This window comes from Histomonas meleagridis, assembly GCF_020186115.1.
Source record: "Histomonas meleagridis strain 2922-C6/04-10x chromosome Unknown contig_146, whole genome shotgun sequence".
NCBI classification, from domain to species: domain Eukaryota; phylum Parabasalia; order Tritrichomonadida; family Dientamoebidae; genus Histomonas; species Histomonas meleagridis.
In genome coordinates, this window is record NW_027150775.1 from 565,634 (window position 1) to 587,447 (window position 21,814).

The following is a 21,814-nucleotide window of genomic DNA, read 5'->3' on the forward strand; positions in this document are numbered from 1 at the left end:
TCAATTCAAAGTTTCACGGTTATTCCATTAAATTTTTCAGTTTTGTGTAAAATAGTGAATTAATTTGAATTTTTTCTTTTAGATTTTTTGCTATATTTGTTATTAAATTCATCAAAACTATATTTCATTACAAATAAAAAAATACTTATTGAGACCAATTGTTACAAACGCCAAAAACAATTTTTTTTATATATTCACATTTGATGAAATTTGAATTTATAGCAAACATAAGAAGTAACTAAACATAGGAAATCACTTTTAAAATGCATTTAGGTGTTAAAAATGTTTTTTAAGTTAAAGTTGTTGGTTTTTACTTTTGATTTTACTCGACAACCACTTGGCACAACTTTTGATACCTTTGCTTGTAGCGGTCGATTTGCTCATCATGAAAATCGTTAACTTTTGCAATGGCTTCATCGAATTGATCTGCAAGTTTCAACATTTTTTCTGCTTCTTGGATTCTTAGATTTATAACAGCTGTCATTGGTGTTACGAATGATTCGATAAACTGTTCTTTATATGGTTGTTCTTTCTCTTCTAATGATTTTTGTTGATCATTTGCACTATTTGTGTCTTCTTCTGCCTTTCTTTGAGCAGTGGAAAATGCTGCCTCTGCTTTAGTTATGTCAGGTACTTTACCTGATGCTTTAGCTTTGTTATACGCAGCTTCTTTCTTTTTAGCATCTTCTCTGCTTTTCTTGGCTATCTCTTGGGCTTGCTTGCAGAGGTCTCTCCACTTGTTGATTTCAATTTCTTGGTGAAGCAACGGTTGTAAATCATTAGCAAAATTGGAAACGGCAACAAAGCTATCCTTAATGATATTTGTTTCTTGGATTCCGCATTCTACTATATCTTTTAAACCTGTTTGTAAATCTCCTAGTTGCTGACTTGCAAAAGTTTTGAAATCTTCACTAAAGGCTTTTGTGTTTCCATCAATCATTATTTGTTCTGCCTTCTTTTGTGACTCAACAGAAGTCACTGTTTCATGAAACTCTGGGAAATGGCGCATCTTATTGAAGAAACTCATTTTGCGGTGTGAAAACCGTTAATGTGACGGTTTTATTGTTGTAAAAAATTGAAAAATTATTAACGGTTGTCTTAATTAAAAAAATTAAAATTTTTTGTTTCTTCTTAAAATTAAATCCGAGAAAAAATCATCACTTAATAATGCAGACATTGGCATTGAAATAAAACAAGCAACTTTCTATTTTATTGATTCTAATTTATATTACATAGATTTTCAGAACCCAAGCGAGTCCAGTGACGATTTTGGCTTTGAGACAGAAGGGCCTTTGCTCCGAAGTTGACTTATTGGCTTCGCCTTAATTTCTAAATTAATTTTAGTTATTGATGGTTGAGGAGTTGGTATTTTTGTTACATTTACTGGAGCAATATTCACTTGCCTGCTGTGAAAAGCCTCATTCCAAGGAATCGGAGCAAATGTAGTGTTTTCGATATCTGGAAAATTAATCAATTTTTCATGATCAATTGTAGCAAGTTGGCAAAACACATCAACTGTCTTCTGTGATAGTTCTTCAGAAAGAACGGCAATGGAAGCTGAAAGAGAAGTATATATTACTGGAAAATGCAAAAACAAAGAAGGATGCATTTCTTGTGTTAGCTGTTCAATTAAATTTTTGGACATGTCAATAATTGAAAACAGAAGCTCGATACAGGCTAAGCATCGCCATTGAAGAGATATGAATGAAGGATAAATCAAAAGTGAGCCTGGTGAAAGCTTAGTCATGGAAATGTCTGCACATATTTCAGATAGTTTGAGAGATTGGAATTTTTTTAATATTTGCCTGAGTTTTTTTAATGTTCGAAGATAAGGAAAACTTCGTATTTGATGTTTTGACTGTGTGTAAATTTTGTTCAATAGTTTGTACTCCGAAGAAAGACGCTTGAAAATATCGAGCTGAGAAAAATTATATAAAATTGAGCTGAGAAGCTGCAATGATTCTTGATTAACTTTCCTTTGCTTTACTTGTTGGGTTCCAACTTCATCATGTTTTGGGTTTGTAAACCATCTGTTCAAGTCATACTGTATTTTAAGACTTGATTCTTTGATCCATTCCATTTGGGATTTCATATAACATTTCATAAATCCTACAATAAGGGTGTCCCAAATTATTTAAAACGATAAAGGTGTCCGTTAATTTCGATGCTTGGAAAACTGTTAATTTACTGACTCTTATAAATAGTATTAAAATAATTGAAACACATTTCATTTTCCATCCTTAAAATGCCTTCTTGCGTAATACCTGTATCAATCCATTTATGTGGTATTTGTTTACTTGTCAAGTAATCGAATTTTTGTCGCTTATGAGTATTAGATACTAATATAATTCTACCAAGAAGTGCTCTAAATCAATCAATCCAATGCGACCAATAGAAAAAGATTCTTTTACATTTGCTAAAATTTTAATAAATCTAAAAAAAATAATTTCCTAAATTTTGTTATTCAAGATCTGATCAAATTCAATTTCCAAATTTTAGATATCATTGCATCAGATGAATTTTAATATCTTCCAAGAATTTAATAAAATGTTTCATCAAAGGGAGGAAGAATTCAAGAAGAAAAAGAGATCGCTATTGATATGGCAACACAAGTAGAAAATGCATTCAAGGAGTTGACAAGGTTTACTGTTGATGAATTTAATCAAATATATGTTCAAATTATTTAACTGCCAAATGTAGGGGGAGAAAATCAAAAACCTGGAGAACATGAAGATCAACGAAAAAATCGGTCGCCCAAGCATGGATACTATGGCGTCAAATTACAGGCATTGGTTGGTCCAAGCGGGATATGTACATCATTCTTTGGATTTACAAATGTGTCTGATCATAACATGTCCCGTATTTAATGCGAGCAACTGGCTTAATCAACTATTAACTTATACCCGAATTTTCCCCAATTGAGTTGTTGGAAGGTTTCATTATCAAGTTTTATTTGATAAAGACTACACCGGGCTAAATTCACAAGGTTACGCCGAAGCAATTGTCACATTAAGAAAATATGTCGCAAAAGAACTCACTGAGCAAGGAAAGAACTATAACAATACCATTGGGTTCGATCGTGTTATTATTGTCGAAAACTTTTTTGAATGCTTAAAAGTCTTATTCGGTATTTTAGCGAATAGATATCGTGGGGATCAAGAGCTGAATTTTGCGAAAATAATTAAAGTATACAATGCTCTGACTAATTTTTACAATGCACTTCACTAATTGAGGGGAAATCAGTAAAAATGATTATTTGAAATTTGATTTAAATTCAGGTTATTAATTACACATAAGCTATGGATACTCTTGTGATGGAGCAATATCAGCGTTTTGTACAAAAATTTTAGACTGATCTTATTAATAAAAAAATTAATCTTTTTTTTTTTTTTTTTTTGATAATGCATTTTAAAACTTATAGTACATAAATAGCTCATGATGTTTTCATCAATGAAATATGATGGGAAAATAAAAATCTTTTTGGTGTTTATTGATAAATAGACCAAGAATCCAATATTGCACCTTTTTAGAGATGTTGCCATGCATATATTATTTTTTATTATTAATTTTCATTTTTGCTGTTGAAGTAATTTCTCTATTTCTGTATAACCTTTTTGTGATGCTGTCATGAGCGCTGTCTTATGTAATTTAAGTAATTTCCAAATATTATTTTGAAACATAAGATGATTAAAATTAATATTAAGAAAAATAAATTAATATCTTTTTCATTAATGTTAATATCTTTTTGTTCAAGAAGTAATTTAACTATTTCTATTTTACACTCTATGACTGAATAAATAAGTGCTGTGCGATATAATATGAAAAAATTCCAAATATTAGAATGAAATATAAAATCAAATAAAAAAACGTTAAATAAAACATTTAAATGTTTTTAGCATTAACATTGATTCCTTCTTTTGCAAGAAGTATTTTCACGATTTCTATGTGGCCTTTTAAAGATGCTAAAATAAGTGCTGTATAAAATGATCCAAATAATTTCCAAATATTTTTTCTAAATTGAAAATTTTCAAATTAAATATTTTATAATATAAAAAAATATCTTTATCATTAATATCAATTTCTTTTTGTTCAACAAGTAATTCAACTATTTCTATAATATTTTTATCGACAACCAACATAAGTGCTGTTTTGTGTAATTTAAATAATTTTTAAATATTATTTTGATATATCAAATTATTATTAAATATATTAAATTAAATAAAAAAATATTTTTACCATTAATATCAATTCCTTTTTGTTCAAGAAGTAATTTAACTATATAATTATGTTGATTTATTGATGCTAACATCAGTAATGTATTAAATTTATAAAATAATTTCCAAATAATATATCAAAATATTATGTTTTTTTAAAAAGATTTTAAATAAAACATAAAAATATCTACAGGATTAAGATCTATCTCTTTTTGTTCAAGAAGTAATTTGACAACTTTTTTGGCTCCTTCTTTAGTTGCTTTCATAAGTGCTGTTTTAAATTTTTTAAATAGTTTCCAAATATTATTTTGAAACATGAAATTGTTATAACAAATATTTAATAAAATTATTGAATATTTTTAACATTTAGCTCAATTCCTTTTTGTTTAAGAAGTAATTTAACTATTTCTATGTAATCCTTTGAAGATGCTTTAATAAGCGCTGTATTAAATAATTTAAATAAATTCCAAATATTATATTTAAATCCGAAATTTTTTAAATAAATTTTAAATAAAACAAATGAATATCTTTAACATTAATATCAATTCCTTCTTGTTCAAGAAGAAATTGAACTATTTCATAATAACCTTTTTTGGATGCAATTATAAGTGTTGTTTCAAATATATTTAATAATTTCCAAACAAAATTTTGGGATTTTAAACTATTAAAATCAATATTAAATAAAATAAATAAATATTTTTAAGATTTACATCAGTTTCTTTTTTCTCAAAAAGTAATTTAATTACATCTATATGATTATTTTCTGTTGCTAATGTAAGTGCTGTATCATATAATTTAAATAATTTCCAAATATTATTTTTAAATCCAAAATTTTTAAAATAAATTTTAATTAAAATAAATAAATATCTTTTGCATTAATATCAATTCCTTCTTGATTAAGAAGTAATTTAACTATTTCTATGTACCCATTTTTAGATGCAATGATAAATGCTTCTTGAAGTAAATCAAATAATTTCCAAATATTATTTTAAAATTCCAAAAATACAAAATAAATAATAATTAAAACTAGTAAACATCTTTAACATTAGCAGAACTTTTTTCAAGAAACAATTTAACAATTTCAGTATAACCATTTTCAGCTGCATTGATAAGTGCTGATGTAAATATTTTAAACAATTACCAAATATTACGTTAAAAATCCAAATTTTTCAAACAAATCTCAACTTAAACAAAGATACGCCTTATGTATTTAGATATATACCTTTTTGTTCCATAATAAATTTAACAAGTTCGATATTTCCTGATATTGCAGAAAAGACTATGATATTTTTTGGAATTGGTTTTACTTCAATAAAAAATTTAATAAGATATAAATTTCCAATTTTTGCAGCTTCATTAATTATAGTATCATTAATTTTCAATCCTTCTTGAAGTAAAAATGAAAAGATTTCATAGTTATTACACAAAACACATTTTATTCCTAATGGCTCCATATTATTAATTGTCTCAATTTTATTTTCATAAATATATTTAAAGATTTCGTTCCGATGAAACTCTATTGCTGTTTCATATGAATCATAAAATTTTGTATTATTTTGTAAACATAAATGAAAAATTTCAAGATTTCCACCTGCAATTGCATATTTACCAGTATTTCTTAAATTTGCTTCATTAAGTAATAAATATTTAAAACATTTAACAGCAGAAAAAAAAGCTGCATAATCAATTAATGTAATAGATTTATATTTTTCATTAATAAGTGAATATCTTTCATATAGTGATGGTTTAATTCTTTGATTAAAATTAAAATCATTTTGTGATGATATTTCTTGAAGTTTATCGATTTCATCATTTCGAATTATTTTTAATATTTCACTTGGATTAACTCCTTCTTTAACATATTGCTTATGAAGTTCCCAATCATTATTCGAAAGTTTTTGATAATTTTTTATGAAAGTTTTTATGAATGGATCATAAAATTTAGGACTATACTCATCGTGACATGGCTTAATAATTTCTTTTTTTATTTTATAATGCGCAAAATAATTTGAAGAAATGTTTTTGGTTATACTTGAATCAACAAAATTTTTTTCAATCATTTTCTCTATTAAATAATATGATTCTTGTGATTTGATTTTAAAAATAATATTAATAAATATTGGAATAATATTTGGAGTTCTTTTGAAAATTTCCTCTTCTTTTGATTGAACTAATTCCATATAATTTATATATAAATCGATTTCATATCTTTGTGTGAGAAATCCATAATAAATTAAATTTCCTATAATAATATCAAATGTAAATGGGATATTTGTATCAAAAAATTTCATTGTGTTTTGAACTGAAGAATCAATGTTTTTTTCAGTTAAATTAAGTATGATTTGTTGGAGCGAAATAAGTAATTCCATACAGTTGGAATTTGTAGTAATATTGTTTTGACTCTTGTTCCGAATGGAGTTCATTTAGAAAAACTGAGGCTAGCCGTTTATTTCAATAAAAATTTATAAATACTATTAGGATTTACTTATTTTTTAAACGTTAAAAAGGTTCAAAACAGTTGGTTTCTCTTTTTTAGTCTACTAATAAACTTTATTAATCAAATTTGTAAATGCCATCAGCTTAAACATAGAAAAATTTTTAACGAACTTTTAAAATAACCGAATTCTCTTTTATATATACACTAGGTAATGTTTAAAAAAGTCATTTATCCAAAACTCTTGGCAAGGTGCGAAATTTAACAAAAATGATTCCAAACATTCAATTCCACTTTTTGATCGAATTTTTGTGGAAGCGGTTTTATTCGTTTAAAAATTTCAATAATTTTTCGACTGATTTAGCGCTGTTTTCGCTTTTCCCAACCTCGAAATAAGCCATACCAGGATGCAAATATTTCAACTCACATAATGCTACTATTGTATGACAATTTCCAGTAAAAATGTGTCTAATTGAATCACTAAAATTTAATGGTTGAATATTTTCTCTTTCACTTTTCCGGCCAAGCATTAATTGTGCAGATCCATTATTTCCAAAACAATGAATATCACCACCCTCATATGTAATGAAACAAGTACAGTAACCAAATTCCATTGACTCAATCTTTTGACCATCAGATGGATGTACCTTCAACTTTTTTACCTTAGGTACGTTAGCGATGTATCCTACACCATCCTCTCTCAGCGCTCCAATTAATTCAGCACGACCAAAAACGCGTTTAAAATTATAACTCGATAATTCACAAATAAGTTCAAAATCTTTACGACCTCTTGGGTTCATTGTGTAGTATCCATAAAGCTTTCCTTGAGTTGAAATTGCTAAAGCGCTTTTCTTTCCACCACAAACATCATATGCTGGCATTGGAAGTTGGAAATGTAAAACGACATCCGGTGTATGGATCTTTTTCAACTTGTGGATTACTCCGTCTTTGTCGATCATGTATGGCTTACTTGCAGCTCCTGATAAGTATACAATATTTTTCATCAATAATTTCCCAGTATGTAAATAAACATTACCATTAACAGTTAAAAACGCCGAAAATTTCATTCCAGCATAAACCCATTTCACAGGTTCATTATTTGGAATTGGAATTAAAATTGGTATTTTTGAGTTTCCTTCTCCTTTCTCTAAAAAGAATTGTTTTGCTCCTACACCATAAACAGTTCCATCGCTATATAAAAATAATGTATGATCACATCCAAGTGAAATAAAAAGAAGATTTGATGTTTCAATATCAATAACTTTTGGTTCAATCACACATGGATCATCTTCATTGTCCCGTCCATTACTTTCTGTTGCAAGTTGATATGAGGAGTTATACCCTGCAACAACCAATGACATCTAAAATCACAAAATCTTTGATATTGAAATAAAATTTTTATGCAAATTCATATCTGTCTTCAATTTATGTTTTTGTTGAAAATTTTCGCAACGTCTAAAATCTTTTCCTGCATTTATTACAGACATCTTATATTAAATAATTACACTACTTCATTTTTTAGATTAAATTATTATGTTTGTTTTTATTAATATATTATTAAGATTAAAAAAAAAAAAATCAAATTTATTTTAAATATCATCACAATAATCAGAAACTTATTCATAAATATAAACATAACAAAAAACTGTTGACAATAAGTTTATTTAAGCTAGTAAACAGATTACGATAAATAAAATTGCCGATATTTAATGTTATGTATCATAGAACACATTTTATTAATCAAAATATTGAAAAATAATGTAACTCATGCATTTAACATTTATTTGCATGAAATATTAAATTATTTTTTCATTAATTTTTTTGCTTTCGTCAACCGCTTTCTCTGTATACATATTTACATTCAACACTAAATCAAAGAAATTGTATCCTTCAAATGTTCAAAAAGTTTTATCATAAGTTTCGCCTTTAATTCCTTTGAGCAAAATCAAAAGAAATTGTTCACCAAAACGTATAAATAATTTCTTTAATCAATCAATTTATCAAATTTCAATAACTGTTTGTATGTGTCCTCCAAGTCCAACTGCGTTTTCGTTCTTCTATAAAATATCGGGCAGTCCGTTGCTGTGCAAATGTTTGGGTTCACGAGCGACTTCTGGCATCTCTGGCACTGCGTCCACAGCTTTGTGTGCTCCTCTTCAGCGTATCTGTACTCCTTCAGCTTTTCCTGGTATATCTCTGTCACTCTATTTGCGCATTGGGAGCACACTGGCTTCTTACCCTTTGCGACAGCCGCCTTCCCGCACAGACACGTCTCCTGTATCTGCACGAACCCCAGCAGCGTATTCTTCTTTTGTTTCCCTTCGACTATTCTTAAAGGCGCGTGTTTCACATGTAATGTATGATCACCTTTCAGTAAACTTTCTACTTTCGATTCTCCCATAATTGGAGTGAACAATCTTAGCAAAGGTTTCCGTAATTGGTTTTCTAAGTAATACTTTGTATCGATTTGTAACCCATTCTTCATGGCATATATCGGGTCTTCACTTTTATCACATGCGCGTGCATTAGCTTGTCCAGTTGTGATGATGAATGGGACTCGATCGCCTAAATGATAATGTTGACTCTTCGGATCTCTCTTTTTCATCCTTTCGACTAACTCTGTATGTGGTTGTTTCCCTTTATAATCTTCTTTGGAAATGGCTTTAGTGATGACTAAGAACGACATATCAATTCGATCATTTAATAAATCGGAGACTGCGCTTTTCACTATTTGAATTGCCTTTTCTTTATCACGTTTAATTAATAAGAAGTCTAATGCTTTTTGTAATAAGTTTTGTACTAATCGACAATTATCTCGTCGTACTGTTTCAATACCTTTTGCATCGATTGGACAATCTTCGTTAGGATCTGCTGTATGATGTAACAAACCTGCGTAATGTTTCTTAGAGATAAGTAAATATGGCTGATATACTTTTTCGAATTCTAATCGAATTGGCTTTGGAAATGATTCTGTTACATATTTAGCGGCATCTTGTCCTAACTCTATAGCTTCTGCTAATGATATATTACCAAAGTTAACCATAACTGAATCAGTATCTCCATAAACTATTTCGGCATTAAACTTATAACCATTTGTTATATTATACTTTTGTATAACTGTGTTTTGTGTTTGTTGAATCATTTGACGTCCATATGATGTAATCGACTTACTAATCTCTAAACATGGTAATTTACCTTTTGTAGTTCCTGTAAATCCATATACTGAATTTGCAGAGACTTTTAATGCAAGTTGTCGACAATTTAAAACGTTCTTTCGTAATGGATCAGTCTCATTCTTAATATCGGCTCTAGCTTTAGCTCGCGCACTTAATAACCCTTCTAGAATTTCTGGTAATACTCCTTTGATAACTTCTTTCCGTGCAAATGCTACGCCCGGCTCTGGTGATCTTTCATATTGTTCAGTATCATTAATATCATTATTACTATTACCAAATACCAATGTACAATAACATATGTTATGTGATATCATTATAGATGGATATAGTGAAGCAAAATCTAATGTTGGAATTGGATTAGTATAATACCCAACTTTAGGTTCAATGACTGTAGCTCCTTTATAACCTACGCCTCGATCATCTTCATCTCCCATAGATCCTTCAATATTTGGCCGTGAATAAAATGGTATTATCATACCACGTTTGTTAGCATTTGATAATAGTTGTGAGAATACTCGAATTTGTTGTCCACGTGATAATAAATATTTTAATGGAACTTTACAAACACGTGACAATTCAATAGATGTATATAATGTTAATAATTTCGTCATTAATCGTAATGGTAAAAATGCATCTTTCAAACAATACACTGCTAATCGATTTCGATCTTGTGCTGTCCCTTTTTGAAGTTTAGAGATCATAGAATAATGGACATCTTCTTTTTGATCACCTAAGAAATGAGCAGAGACATAGTTAAGAGAATATGATCGGAACTTATAATCTAAACTAATGGAAATATACATGTCAAAGTTAATGACGCCCGGTATAGGTACTTCTTTGCCATCTCTTTTGCCTAATGCTTTGATGGCTTTTTTGGCATCTTTCACTTTGCTGATTTCGCCGCGATATCGTCCTAACTCAGCAAATTCTTTACAGCCAATGGCATTAGCTCTGTTGACTAAGTACGGCCAGTCAAAGTTTTCGATGTTGTACCCAGTGATGATATCTGGATCATAAAACCGTATGAGTTTTTGAAAGGCTAAAAGAAGATCGCGCTCAAGCTCAAATTGATATAACGCTGAACCTGCAACTGGAGAACAGGTGTTGAGAACAAATCCAGCAGAAAATGATGGTTCGGGATCTCCTAAGGTTTGGGTATAAACACAAATGTCAATGACAGGATCTTGTTCTGGTGTCGGAAAATGGTCTTGTTCACCTCCGACTTCAATATCAAATGATAATATTCGTAACTGTGGCATGGTCATCCATTCGCCTTCTGTGTCATGGTGAATGAGGCTCTCATAGCCAGTATCAAGTTCTATCTGTGAAAATGTTTTACGTTCTTTGATTGGAATAATTGTGTATTTGCCATCTGGAATTGTGACCCAAGAACACCCTGTAATTGATCTGTCATCCATAAAACGAATAACAAAGTCAACATTGGATTCATATGACATTGATTTAAAACCTGGAAATAGTCGATTTGATTCGATTTCAATTACTCGACGACATGTAGCAACATATGATGGCATTAAAGTAGTGATCTTAAGAAACCTCTCTGATGTAGGGTGATATCCCATGATACTTTTCTTGTCAACTATTTCAACTTTTCTGATAGCAGATGTTTGATCTTTGACTTGTTTGGCCATACTTTCATTTAAAATTCTTTTCACTTCTGGTATTTTATCTGCTGAGAAATTTTTTGGTATTGATGTATAAAAGTAAGGTTCAAAATTATGTACATGAGCACAAATACTATGACCTTCTTTATCAACACCATGAATATCAATAACAGCAACTGGTCCTGATGTTCGGCTATCATAATGTTTATTCGGGTTTTGAACTTGTCTGTAATCAATATCAATTGCACAGAAATCTATATCTCCGATTTTTGTAACATCGATTTCAGGACGTCCCCACTTTTCAGGGAAGTCTGGAATTTTACTTCCTTTGGATGTGAAAACGCATGGCCATGCTTTTGTTTCCATCCTTTCGAAATAAATAAACGTAAACGGTTGGGGGGACTTCCCCAAAAATAAAGAAAAACTTAAGTAATCATAAGATGGCTTAAAGTTTATTTTGGCTTATCACATTAAAAGCAAAAAGATGAGAAAGAAAACTAAAAGAAAGCTTTTTTGTGATAATTGTTTATTAATTAAAATGTTATTGTGAAGAAAAGAACAGGAAACAATTGAACAAAGAGCTTCACTTAGTCCTTTTTAATATGTGGTTCGATAAGTAAAATTTGTGGTAGAATTTAATTTTTTGGTCAGTTAATTTTAAAAAATATGTTAGTTGGTGGAACTTCTAGGCAATCCTATTAGCTGCTAATACTTCTTTTATCAAAAAACTTCTCACTGAGATTAAACAATATCACATAGAAGATGAATGGTTTCCAATATCTCTTGAATTACTGAAGTAGGCCTTATTAAATAATTCGCCTTAAATTTTTTAAAATATTGTGTTTAGGAATTGTATCAGGTAATCAAAAAAATATTTGATTTTTATTTTTGGGCATCCGTCTATAATAAAGTTTTACATTTTTATAAAAGAAATAAGATTCTATTAATTTATTGTTAACAAAGAATATAAAATTTTAACTAGTGATTTTTGCAAGGATGAAAGATATTTGCATGTGGTGTTTATTTTGCTTCTTGACTGGAATTCAACAAATGGTTCATCCGAAAACGGTCTCTTATAATAGTTCGAACAGAGTAATGTGAAAATTCATTTCTTATATCCTAAAGTTGGTCAATGTTCTCACTTAATTTACCATCAACATCATATGAAATTAAAAATGAAAATGACCCACCACTTCAACCAGCTGATGTACCAGATCCATGTGCTTTCATCAAGAACCATCTTCACTTCAATTATGTTAATGATCCAGCTGGATCTACAAGAATGGCAGCTTATCACGGTACGACTTGCCTCTCTTTCATTTATGATGGTGGTATTGTTGTTGCTGTTGATTCTCGTGCAACAGGTGGATCCTTTATTTTTCTCTGGAACTGTTATGAAGATTCTTGATATTGCACCAAACATGGTTGGTACAATGGCAGGTGGTGCAGCTGATTGTCAATATTGGCTTCGTAACCTTAGCCGTATATATCGTTTGCACAAATTCCGCTATCAACAACCATTAACAGTTGCCGCTGCTTCAAAAATACTTGTTAATAACCTTTATCAATACAAAGGCTATGACTTATCAATTGGTTCAAATGATATGTGGATATGACAATACAGGTCCTCATATATTTTATGTTGACAATGATGGATCTCGTATTGCAGGAAGCAGATTTTCTGTTGGTTCAGGTTCAACTTACGCGTTAGGTGTTTTAGATACAGACTGGAAATCAAATATGACAAAAGAAGAAGCTTGCGCACTTGGACGAAAAGCTATCTATCATGCAACATATAGGGACTCAGGAAGTGGTGGACGTGTTACAGTTGTTCATATTACTGCAGCTGGAAAAGAATATGTATCACAAACTGATGTATTAGATTTACATGACTTTGAACACATGCCTGAGTAAATACCGTTCTTTTTTAATTTTTTGGTGTGAAATATGCTTTTGAATGATAAAATTTTGAAAATTAATTTTATTTAAATTGAAGAGAAATTTAAAATATGGTGCAATTGTACTTTGATTCTCGTTCTGTGTTTCCGCCATTGTTTTCACTAGGTGGTGATGATGAACTTGGTCGAATCATTAATGTTAATTTATAACCTCAATGGGTATAACCTTAGGCTATGTTATTGAATGACATTATAAACCCATAACTTAAAATTCCTGTGAAATAAAGTTAAATTGAGGACGGCACTAACAAGGCTTACACCTGTAAAACTGACAGTTTTAACATCTTATTTGAAAAATTCAAAACGGTTACGAAAAAATTCAAAACGGTCTCATGAAGTTTTTAAACGGTTGTAACAGAGGTATATAGGTGAAGTGACTTAACGTCTCCCAGAGGATTTGACATTTTTTATAATGATAGATATAATATTGGAATGATATAATTTTTTATTTAAAAAAAATAATTAATGCACAGATAAGATCCTAAGTGACCTTTATTTTTCGAGAATATATCTGCTGCCAATTTCGAGATCAAACCAAAATCAAAACATAAGAATAAAAACTTGATAGATCTCGAAAATTACACGAAATTTTTATTTACTTTTCTGATATGATAAACTTTGCAATGTATTATAATATATCATTAAATTTGATATGGTTTTATATGGCCATTTTTGAGAAAACATATCTTTTTTATGAGTATGGTCAGAAAAAAGTATCCTTTTTGAGAAAAGTGATCACGACGATCATTTTTAACAGAAAATTAAGGGTACTGCAATCTGTCCACTTTATCGTGGGGGTATTTATAAAAATTTATTTGAAAAGTGGACAACATGCAGTGCTCTAAAAACAAAAAAAAGTTGTTTAATAAAATATGGATGTTTTAATCATCATTATATATCTTATTTTTTGAAATATATTAGCCGCGCAATGATTCCGCTATTTGCGGTTTCATTGATGCTATATTAATGTGTATCAACTAAAGAACTAATTTCATCAAGTTGTGATATAAAAGTTTTCATATCATATTTTAAAAATTCGGACGTTTATGGGTTACATAATTATTTAGAGAAATTGATAATATTAGGAACAGACCAATCCATTGGCTTATTGATTTTATCTGATTCATCGCAGATTTGATCTATCTTGCAACCGCCATCATTAATTCTTTTTTGAATATGCAAATTAATATTATATTTTCTTGCTATGTGTTTTCTCATCTCAGCAAGAAACAATATATATTCTATTGTGATTTCTGTGCTAAAAATCAAAGAAATCCAACAACTAAATATAAAAAACAGGAATGCATCACTATACAAATCAGCTTTCGACAATTAAATAACATTTGTAAATGTAGACATTCGTAGTACATAACTATCTCTCATCTTTCCAATATGAGAAGAATCATCAAGCGCTTTATTTAAATTCAGAATACTTTTTACTTTTTGTTGGATTACTGTTTGGAAATATTTCGATTTCATGGGAAATATATCTACTTCTAATATTTTTTTAAGTGATGCAATGGATCACCAATTGGTATTATTAAATTTTCTTTATTTAATATCTGCCAAATTTTCGAAGTTAGATTTGCATAATTTGTAGAACAACCTTTTATAATATATTAATTAAAAAATGTTTTATGCTGAGATGATAAATAAGGATCACCATCGGTTGCCTTGTACCATATTCTTATATGGCCATTTTGATATATCTAAATCCATATTTCTCCATATCTTTATTATTACAATATCAACCAATAGAATATTCACCAAATATATGTTTCAATGAATCTAACCAAGTAATTACATCTTTATTTCATTATTTTTATTAGATTATTTAAATAAATATATATGAGACGAGTTTTGAAAAATAATTCTATTTATAAATATATGAATAGTGAATTTAAAGATATTAATGAAGAAATACATAGAATTTTTACAAAACATAAAATAAATAATAAAGAAAAAATATTAAAATATATATCATTAAAATTAGCATATTATAATTGGAAAACTTATCCTCATAGAATGTCATTAATATTAGATGATTTTGCTAATCATGTATTAATAAAGAATAAAGAAACTGATTTAATGAAATTATTGAAGAAATTAAGACATTTCAATATTAATGTTATCATATGTGTTCAAACTGTTAAATCGATACCAAAAGATCTGAAAAGAACATTAAGTGATATAGTGTTATTTCCTGGTATATCTAAGGATGATTTTTATGAATAAATTAAAGAATCTCCTGCAAGCTGTTTTGATGTAAATTATTTATGGAAAGAATATAGAAAACTTACTGATCAACATGCTAGATTTAATATTTGGATCAAAGCTAGAAAAATTACTATTACTTCACCCACTAAAACACAGTGTGACCGATAATATTGTATCGAGCCTAATAAATAAATTTTTTATAAAACATTAATTTTTTTGATATACAATTTTAATTTTTTTATTTTCATAAAAATATGGAAGATTTTGAAAATTATATTAAAAGTGAATATACAGATAAATATAGTATGGTTAATTTTAAATATAATTATAATTCATGAACAAAATTCGATAAAAAAGCAAAACCCAACCACCAACAATATATTATATTTGTTAATATTAAATATTATGATGAAAAATTGAATATAGTTAATTCTTCTAATATAAAATTTGTTAATGATGAAATACCACCATGTAATCTAAAGAAATTACATAATATAAATCCGACTAAATAAATTTATTGCCGCTAGAGTTGATATTATTAAAAATATCCATGAAAAAATATTATTAGAATATGATAAAATTAACAATGAAATTAATGATTTAAATAAATATTTAGATAATCCTAATAAAAATATAGTCAGAAATAAATCTAATGATACTATTATTATTGATGACATTCAGAAACATGTAAAATTCGACATGTAATTTAAATGAATCATATAAAGGTTATGAATATCCGGGGTTTCTGATGATGAAACCTATAATTTTTTATTTTTATCAAAAATATGAGTTTTACAATGATATGGTTATGCATACTAACAACATGGAGCTGCCAAGATGCCAGGTTCGGAAGGGGGGTGTCAGGTCTCCTGAAAAAAATTTGTTTTAGCTTTTAGCTCTTATAACGGTAAATTCGTGGGTAATTTATATGTTCAATTAACAAAAATTTGTGGCAAAATACGTGTTTTATTTTAGCTTTGTATAGGATATTTTTATAATGTGTATTTTACATAAGAGACACACACACAGTGCGACTCCAGGGGGCAAGCCCCTTTCATCACACTTCGAGCTAAAGCTCGGTGTGTGGCCATAGGCCAGATTTGTTTTTAAAAGTTGAATTTTTTGAAATATATGTCCTTACATGATAATAATAAAATATTAGGTTTTCGAAAGTTGAATTTTGAAATATATTTCCTTACATGATAATAATGAAATATTAGGTTTTTAAAAGTTAAATTTTGAAATATATGTCCTTACATGATAATAATAAAATATTAGGTTTTTAAAAGTTGAATTTTTGAAATATATGTCCTTACATGATAATAATGAAATATTAGGTTTTTAAAAGTTGAATTTTTGAAGAGTTCAATGTTACAGTAAATTAACCTTAAATTTATAATGTTTTTATGTGTACTCTGTTCTCGGATGTTCTGGGGGGGGACAGCATTCTTCTGAAACTTACCCGCAACACGACAATTTACGCAAGAACGCAACAATATATTACTGCGTAATGCTATTTGCTAACATTTTCTATAATTATAAGGTCTCATATGAGAAACAGGGAAGAACATATATATATATATTATTATTATTGTATGTATGTAGCTGTCAACAATATAACTGTCGACATATATATTATATACATATTATGTACTTACCTTGTTCTTTAATGAGAGTATATAATTATAGAAATTGTTAGCAAACGACATACAGCAACATATATATATATATATTATTGTATGTATGTAATGCCGTCAACAAATAACTGTTTGTTGCGTAATTGCGTAAATTGTCGTGTTGCGGGTAAGTTTTAAGGTAATGTTGCAGACCCGGGTACAAGTAGGTACAAGGAGAACATCCAAAAACATTATAAATTCAGGGCTATTTTACCGTACTTTTTGCACATTGTATATCAATCAAAAATAAGTGTTCTCAAAAACAGGGTCTTTTAAAAAAGCACTTTTTAATAATAACCCTTTAAAAATAAGGCTTTTTGAAGATATATGTTCAAAAATAATATTATGAAAAATAGGTCTGTCCGATTTCGCACATACCGATATATGTTCAAAAATAATATGTTTGAAGTATTGTTTTTATAAGTATTGTTTTTATAAGTATTGTTTTTATAAGTATTGTTTTTATAAGTATTGTTTTTATAAGTATTGTTTTTATAAGTATTGTTTTTATTAGTATTGTTTTTATAAGTATTATGTTTGAAGTATTGTTTTTATAAGTATTATGTTTGAAGTATTGTTTTTATAAGTATTATGTTTGAAGTATTGTTTTTATAAGTATTATGTTTATAAGTATTATGTTCAAAAATAATATGTTTATAAGTATTATGTTTGAGATATTGTTTTTATAAGTATTGTTTCTATATAATTTCAGTTTTTTTTCTACTATAAAAATAGATCATGTCGCAGACTACGACAACATTAAAAGAACGTTTTGGTGATAATATCATCAACTTATATAATTACAATAAACACGACAAAAGACAACCCGGAAGAAATACTGTTACAGGCAAGGCTTTATTAAATAATAAAGTCAAAAATTTATCAATAATAGATATTGATATTAACAAATCGTTAGATAATGATACTAAAGATAAAATACGTAATAATATTTTATCTAAGTTATCTGATGATGATATTGTTGTAAAAACAGCTTCAGGCGGTATACATATATACTGTAATACAGATGATTTTATTGCTAATAATAACAGAATGATTAAATGTTATAAATCTAATGAATTTGATATAGATATATTTAAATGTTATGATGAAAATAAACGTTCATTAATTGTAATGGCGGGTTCAAAATATAGAGATTCATCACATAAATTACCTATTTCAACATATGAATTTATTGAAGGTAATTATGACAGTATTATTACCGAAAATGTTAATGATATATTAAAGAATTTAGATATAAAATTAACTATTGAACAGCCACAGGAAGTTCAAAATATTATCGAGTTATATGATAATAGTGATAATATTACTGTCGGTTTTGCACGTACGTTAATGTACGGTTTAGAAGGAATCGAAATACATAATGATTCTGGTAATATATCATTATCAAAAACAATTACATTATATGTACTGTTTCAAGCAATTAACAGTTTACCAAATGAAATAATAAATGAAGCATATGACTTTATATATAATAATTGTAATTTAACGCCTAATGCTAAATCTAATTACAGCATAGCTCGTAAAAGGTATTGTAATTTACAAACTCATTACGGAGTTTTAATTAAACTAATCAAACTTTATAACGAAGAATATTATAAGAAATTCATTAAAAATAATGCTGATGAAGTAATAATACATAATATTGACCTTAATGATAATTTTAGCATAACAACTATTAGTTCTAAAGCAGAAAAACATATATATAAATGTTATAGAGACGTTGTTGAAGATTTATCCCGTGTAATTAGATTTGTAGAAAGTAATAATTTAATGTTTATTATTAAAACATTTGATATACATAATGATAAATATGTTATTGGTTATATGACAAATTCTAATATGAAAAAATTGCTTAAAATGATTAAATTATGGAAAGATGTTAGAAAAATAATCACTGCTTACAAGGCTTTTCTGGCTTATAAATCTAAATTAACAATTAAAGGAATTAAATTCTATTATAATGATAATGACAAAGACGGATTTTCAATATTTCAAGGCTATAAATATAATACTGTTGATAATGTTAATATGTCTGTAATAGATAACTTCTTAAATATGATTAGAGAAGTTATTGCTGACAACAATAATGATGTATATAATTATTTATTAAATTGGGTATCATATATAATACAAAATCCCGGTAAAAAAACTGAAACTGCAATTGTTTTAAAAGGATTGCAAGGTATTGGTAAGAATACATTCACTGACGTTATATGCGAATTATTAGCAGGTTACAGTGAAAAAAATATTAATCAAATAGGTGAATTAACAGGTAATTTTAACAGCGTTGTTGAAAGTAAAATGTTATTAGTATTAAATGAATTAAAAAATGTCGGTGAAGACAGACTTGCTAACTTTGATACTTCGAAATCAATTATTACTGATAAAACCATGAGAATTAATGAGAAAAATCAACCAAGAAGAACTTCTGAAAACGTTGCTAATTGTATATTTGTTATTAATAACAGTTATCCTATTAAAATATAAAATCAGGTGACAGAAGATATGTTGTATTATTATGCAACGGTGAGTATAAAAATAATCATATATTTTGGAGTAATATGTATAACAGTTTTACTACTGAGTTTTATAATTATTCATTAACATATTTTATGAACAGAGATATTGATAATTATAATCCCAGAATTATACCTATAACTGAATATAAACAAGATTTAATAGAAGCCTCTAGAAATTCTGTTGAACAATTTATATGTGATAATTATGATAGATTATGTGAGGGTTGGCTTTGTGCTGATGCATTATTTAATAAACCTTTTGAAATTAAAATGAGGTATTTTCAACTTCGATTAAATAATAAATGTTATAGAAATAAGGCCGTAGAGAAGGTGATTTATGTTATTGTTACTTTTTAAAGGATGAGTATGAAAATATATATCATCAAACAGAAAATGTTGATGAAAACTAAATTTTAAAAACGGTTACTGTATTATTATCAATTATTGATATTATTTTTCCTATAATCATACTGTTTATTTTTGTTGTAAATACAGTATCATCATCTAAAATACTGCCGTCATATAAAACTATATCTCCTGTCGTATATTTACCAGAATCATTAACTTCAAAATAATAGTCTCCGTGAGTTGCAAAATCAACAGTATCTTGATTAATACTAATATCTTGTTTTATAGTATCACCTATTTGAAAAACACTGTTAGCAACATGCTTGTCAACACATATTCCTATAAACTCTTTATAAGAACCTGTACTTTTAACAGAAGGTATACAGTTAGTAGAATCTGTTGTAGAAATATACTTATTTTCACCGTTTAATTTATAAACATTACCTGTTATAAATACAGGCTTTCCGACAATAAAATTATCGATATTTTCATTTTCAGAAATAGGACTGTTATGTATAATTGTTTTATTAATTTGACCTCCTCCTGAACTGCTAATTATTGCTTTTCTATAAGTATCATTAGAATAATGCCAAAATCCTAATTCATTTTGATAAGAAGTAATTCTTCAAGTATATGTTCCGGGTGCTTCTGTTGATTGATCATTGTATACGAAATCTAAAAATCTACCTGTTCTTAATACTACATTTTGATAAGGAACTATATCATTTGGTTCATGTGTATGAGAACTTGATGTAAAAGTAGATGGTTTATCAGTAATATCATTATAACTATGAGTATGACCATTTACTGAGCAAGAACTTACATTAATATTATTAATATAATTACAATTTATATTACTATTATTTCCATTAAAACTAATATTACCATTATTATTATCAAGTTTACCAAAATACATAGTATTACCAGCAGTTCTTATTCTCCATGTATAATCACTATCATCATTACTATCATGAAAATCAATATATTGTCCTATTTCCATTACATCATCACTTTTAATAGTAGCTATACAAGGTAAAGTGTTTAAATAATTTTATGCTGAAGAACCGTTATTAATATAATAATTATTAATTTTACCGTTAACAGTAATATCATCATCAAATTCTGTATGAGTATGATCTAATAGAGAATATCTATCATCATGATTATGTGTTGTTAATGAATATTCACTATGAGTATGATTTATTAAAGATATATTATCAGTATCAATATTATTAACGGAATTACATTGAATATTACCGTTAACAATTAAATCGTTATTTATAGTATTATGAGTATGATTTATTAAAGAATATTTATCGTCATGATTATGTGTTGTTAATGAAATATTATTAGTATCAATTCCGTTAACAGAATTACAACTAATATTATCGTTTTTATATATACTTACGTAATTACCGCCACAAGTTTTAAATCTTAAACAAGTATTAATATTATCATCAGAACCTACGTAATGTTCTATTACACTACAATCATCGCCATATGGTAATGCACCTATTTCCATTCTGATAAAATTACCTGTCACTGCATTAGATCTATAAATAAATAAACCTTGATTAATATTTGTATCATCTGAATATTTACTACAATCGATATTGATATTACGTTTTG

General features: G+C 27.8%; 5 protein-coding genes across 5 annotated transcripts; 2 read left to right on the plus strand and 3 right to left on the minus strand.

Annotated features, from left to right (window-relative positions):
• Positions 1-322: 322 nt before the first annotated feature.
• GO595_001700 (uncharacterized protein) lies at positions 323-1,009 on the minus strand (the record flags this gene model as incomplete). The annotated part of the gene is made up of 1 exon (XM_067914528.1): positions 323-1,009. The coding sequence occupies one exon, from the start codon at positions 1,007-1,009 to the stop codon at positions 323-325; it is 687 nt and encodes a 228-aa protein (XP_067778276.1).
• Positions 1,010-6,971: 5,962 nt separating this feature from the next.
• GO595_001701 (uncharacterized protein) lies at positions 6,972-8,009 on the minus strand (the record flags this gene model as incomplete). Its single annotated transcript, XM_067914529.1, has 1 exon — positions 6,972-8,009. The coding sequence occupies one exon, from the start codon at positions 8,007-8,009 to the stop codon at positions 6,972-6,974; it is 1,038 nt and encodes a 345-aa protein (XP_067778277.1).
• A 623-nt stretch (positions 8,010-8,632) lies between these two features.
• Positions 8,633-11,812, minus strand: GO595_001702 (DNA polymerase delta catalytic subunit; the record flags this gene model as incomplete). Its single annotated transcript, XM_067914530.1, has 1 exon — positions 8,633-11,812. The coding sequence occupies one exon, from the start codon at positions 11,810-11,812 to the stop codon at positions 8,633-8,635; it is 3,180 nt and encodes a 1,059-aa protein (XP_067778278.1).
• Positions 11,813-12,578: 766 nt separating this feature from the next.
• On the plus strand, positions 12,579-12,854 carry GO595_001703 (20S proteasome subunit beta 5; the record flags this gene model as incomplete). Its single annotated transcript, XM_067914531.1, has 1 exon — positions 12,579-12,854. One exon carries the CDS (start codon positions 12,579-12,581, stop codon positions 12,852-12,854), a length of 276 nt encoding a protein of 91 aa, XP_067778279.1.
• A 191-nt stretch (positions 12,855-13,045) lies between these two features.
• GO595_001704 (Proteasome subunit beta type-5) lies at positions 13,046-13,360 on the plus strand (the record flags this gene model as incomplete). Its single annotated transcript, XM_067914532.1, has 1 exon — positions 13,046-13,360. One exon carries the CDS (start codon positions 13,046-13,048, stop codon positions 13,358-13,360), a length of 315 nt encoding a protein of 104 aa, XP_067778280.1.
• Positions 13,361-21,814: the final 8,454 nt, after the last annotated feature.